Here is a 4,091-nt window from a genome sequence, read left to right on the forward strand (position 1 = left end):
TTTCATATGTAGTCAATCCTGTTTGGGCACCCTGGTGTAACTTTGACAAAGGTAAAAAAAGGCGGTACCACTATGCCGTCCCAAGCAAAAAGTAGGATCTAAACATATTTTGTTTATCACAGGCGATGTCATCAAATATAATAACAGAATCCGGGAGGGCTTCGTTTCGTGATGACACATGATCATTATTGTCGAACATAAAAAAACCAATTTCTTCAAAATAGGAGAAAACAATCTTCATTTTTACATACTTTGGCTGATAAATAGATTTACTAAAGAGATAAATATTCTGAAATTTCAACCCATTCAAGTTGTATATGAGATTTAGCATTAAATTAGTTTTACGACAATTAGATGGTCATGAAATCAAACATCAGGAGAAACGGTTTCTTCTTAACAAGAGGAACTCATGAAAAAAGAAAGGTGAATGTGAGAAAACGGCGGAACTCACTCACGGGACAAACAATACAAAACACCTTGGAAAGTGATAGACAACAGAATTCCTCAAAAGAAGTAGCAAAAAGAAATTCTAATGCGATTCCCAAACCCAGGCTTAGTGAAACCCAACGGACTGAATCAGCAGTTAAGAATGGTTTGCATCAACCAACTGTGGTGCTATACTGGAGTAGGAAATTATTTGGTACAACATAGTAGAACATAACCATATAAAAAATTCAACCACTAAAAATTTGGTCTAATAATTTAAATTCCAAGGAATTGGGTGTGCAATAGGAACAGAACGCGAGATGGGGCGTAGTCAAAACTCCCTAACCTATACATCATCTGCATGCTTAAAAAAGGATTAATTGACTGTAGATTCCACTTTTAAATTGAAGTATAATTAAACGGCGTCTAAGAAGCAGGAAGTGAAATGCTTTTTTGTGCATACTACAAATCGGAAAGCCTTGGTGTATTTCAGAAGTTCCGCGCTTTAAAAAAAAATGCTTTGTATTCGGACACGAGAGTCTGTGTTTTTGAAAGGCATACAGGAACGACAAGGTTGCATTCCATGACCACTGTGGTTTTCCCTATTTATAAATGATGTTGACAGGGAGAAAGGGATTGACAGAGCCAACACGTGTAGAAATACTACTCTACGCAGAGGATTGTGTTCAGCTAGTAGATGGAGTCGTTGAACTGGAAGAAAAACCCCTAGAAACCTGCTGCAAATTCCTGGGATTTGAAGGATAAATCTATATCAATCAAAGACTATAGTTTCTCAAAGAGGTGGCATTTCCAAATATAATGGGAAACGGAATGGTACGACAATTTTGTAATGGTAAAGTATAGGTTTCCACTAAGATTTTTAAAAAAGTGCAAACCAACTCTTGAAACGTGTCATAACGAACCGAGAATTCCTACAGGAAGCTTTTTGGTCTTTAATGCTATCAGAAAATCTATAATTCTTTTAATTCATCTTATATGACCTGTATCGTAGGCTTAGATTGGTTCTTGGGTTGCACCCTTTCATGAAACCTCCTAGGGTAATCCATCGAAAACTGGTAAAACTGGCGATGCTTCTCACAATACTAATCGAGTGATATTAGCCAAGTCAGTATTTGATTTGATAAAACTGTTTTTACTTAAAGAAAAATTCAGATTAAAGTACGATCAGGTCAGAACGTGGCTGTAGAATAATTATAACATATTCGTTTTGAAAAGATTTTATTTCAAGCAGATGAAGCAGCACATAACTGTGTACATATAATGAAATATATATTACAATGTAACACGAAATTTTGCCAATACGGGTCTGTGCTCGGTTTGTTTATAGTTGGTCAAACTGTTGTAGCTGAGGGGTTGGATCGTTTTGCCAGTACCTGACTTATAGAGAGCTCTGTCTGTCCAGGAAGGTGTGGCGGTCAAGTCGTACTCATCCGTGTTAGGCTTGAACTTGTAGGTAGGCTTGAAGGTGACCTGCGGTTCGGTCCAGCCGTCGAACAATTTCTGTTCCTTGGCTTTCTTCAACTGATCGAAAGCCATGAGCCCGTCGATATTATTCTGATCGACGAGGGATTTTGCATGGGTGGCATTCGTCTCCACCCTGACGTTCAAATCTCCGATCCAGAATAGGAAGTCAGATGGATCATCTTTTTTCGAATAGTCTAACCTGGTGTCGTAGGCATACTTGGTATTCGTACTGGTGACGTCTTCGTCCGACATTCTTGATGTGGTAAAGGAGAATCTTTTATTATAAATGGTAAAACTAGTCACGATTCCGCCTGATTTCTTCTGATCGTCTACAGTGACGATAATGGTCTCGTTCTTCAAAGTATTCTGGTCGAGATGTTTTGTTAGACAGTAGACGGTTAGCCCCATAGTCTCTGTGATGGTGTTTTTCAACTAAAACGTGCCAATAAGATGAAATATTTGTCGGATAAATCGATCGTGAATAATTTACCTTGGTGTATCCTTTTGATGTAAGGAGGCCTTGGAAGTTTTTCACGCAAGCTGGGCCCTGTTTGGGTTTGTCCGATTGGAATCCGAATCCCTGGACGGCGACTGCGATCACATCAGGAGTTTCTCCGCTGTTAAGGCCAAGTAACTCTTCGAGATTCGTTGGGGCACGTTCATGTCCACTGTTCCAACTCACCGTGTGGACACTAAAATAACAAAACAAATTCAACATATGTAATCAATAGATAAAAGACCGAAAGATCCTACTTTTAAAACTTATGGAAATAAGCAGCATACTGCTTTTAAATGGCCTTCATAATACCTTCATAATAAACACACAAAAAAAACCTACTAAATTCAGAATATAAATCTAAATTTAAGTAATCCAATTAATCTAACTCATCAAGTATTTAAATTAAAAAAGAATAATTAAAATTCTTACCTTAGTTGTGCAGGTGGGGAGCCGGCGGCACATAGGCCAAGGACGAAGGCAAGCGCAGCTCCTGCAGATAATAGTAGCTTCATTGTTGGACAATCTACTGTAGAAACGTCCGGTCGGATCCCCTTTAATATACCCATGGCCTCACACCTGTGTACACAAAATATCAGCTAAATTATTCCCAAATATGAAGTCAATAAAACATGTCGCCAAATTGAACCCTTGTCCAAACAAAATGGTGTCTGGTTGTCACCCTATGAAATATTTTCAAATGGAGTGAACTTTGAACTTGGGTTTAACGAGTGACGTCACTGATATTTTTTCAATGGGGTTTGACAAGTGACGTCACTGATTTATTCACCTCTATGGTATTTGATGAGGGTTGTGGCTACCCTTCTGTTTTGTTAAGAAATGGGGTTAAGGGGTTAAGAAAAACTGCAGGTTTGATGAACACATACATATATATATANTGTTATCTAATAAAGTACTTTTTCATTCATTCATTCATTCATTCACTGCCTGGTAACATTTGGAAAGTGATAAACAGAATTCCTCAAAAGAAGCAGGAAAAGGAAATTCTAATGCGATACCCAAACATAGGCTTAGTGAAACACAACGGACTGAATCAGCAGTTAAGAATGGTTTGCATCAACCAACTGTGGTGCTATACTGGAGTAGGAAATTATTTGGTACAACACAGTACAATATAATAGAAAAAATTCACCCACTAAAAACTTGGTCTAATAATCAAATTCCAAGGAATGAATTGGGTGTGCAATAGGAACTGAACACGAGATGCAATATTTCTTAAAGGACGCAGCATGCCAAAATTCCGTAAGCTTAACCTGTACATCATCTACATGCTTAACAAAGGATTAATTGACAGTGAATTCCACTTTTACATTAAAGTATAATTAAACGGCGTCTAAGCAGAAGGAAGTGTAATCCTTTTTTGTGTATACTACTAATAGAAAAGCCTTGGTGTATTTCAGAAGTTCGCCGCTCTAAAAAATGCTTTGTATTTTTAAAGAATTTATACACGAGAGTCTGTGTTTTTGAAGGGCATACAGGTGTACGGCAAGGTTGCATCCCATGACCACTGTCGTTTTCCTTATTTATAAATGATGTTGACAGGGAGAAAGGGATTGACAGAGCCAACATGTAGAAATACTACTCTACGCAGAGGATTTTGTTCAGCTAGTAGATGGAGTCGTTGAACTCGAAGAAAAACCCCTAGAAACCTGCTGCAAATTCC

At 37.9% G+C, this 4,091-nt stretch overlaps 1 protein-coding gene across 1 annotated transcript; it reads right to left on the reverse strand.

Annotated features, from left to right (window-relative positions):
* Positions 1 to 1,648: 1,648 nt before the first annotated feature.
* On the reverse strand, positions 1,649 to 2,940 carry LOC106662976 (72 kDa inositol polyphosphate 5-phosphatase-like). The gene is given in 3 exon segments (NM_001316704.1): positions 1,649 to 2,343; positions 2,402 to 2,603; positions 2,840 to 2,940. Coding segments are annotated over 3 exon segments (909 nt in total). The 5' UTR covers positions 2,923 to 2,940; the 3' UTR covers positions 1,649 to 1,719.
* Between the last annotated feature and the right edge of the window lie 1,151 nt (positions 2,941 to 4,091).

The sequence above is a fragment of the Cimex lectularius genome, unplaced genomic scaffold, assembly GCF_000648675.2.
Source record: "Cimex lectularius strain Harlan isolate CLEC.00 unplaced genomic scaffold, Clec_2.1 scaffold339, whole genome shotgun sequence".
Classification (NCBI taxonomy): domain Eukaryota; kingdom Metazoa; phylum Arthropoda; class Insecta; order Hemiptera; family Cimicidae; genus Cimex; species Cimex lectularius.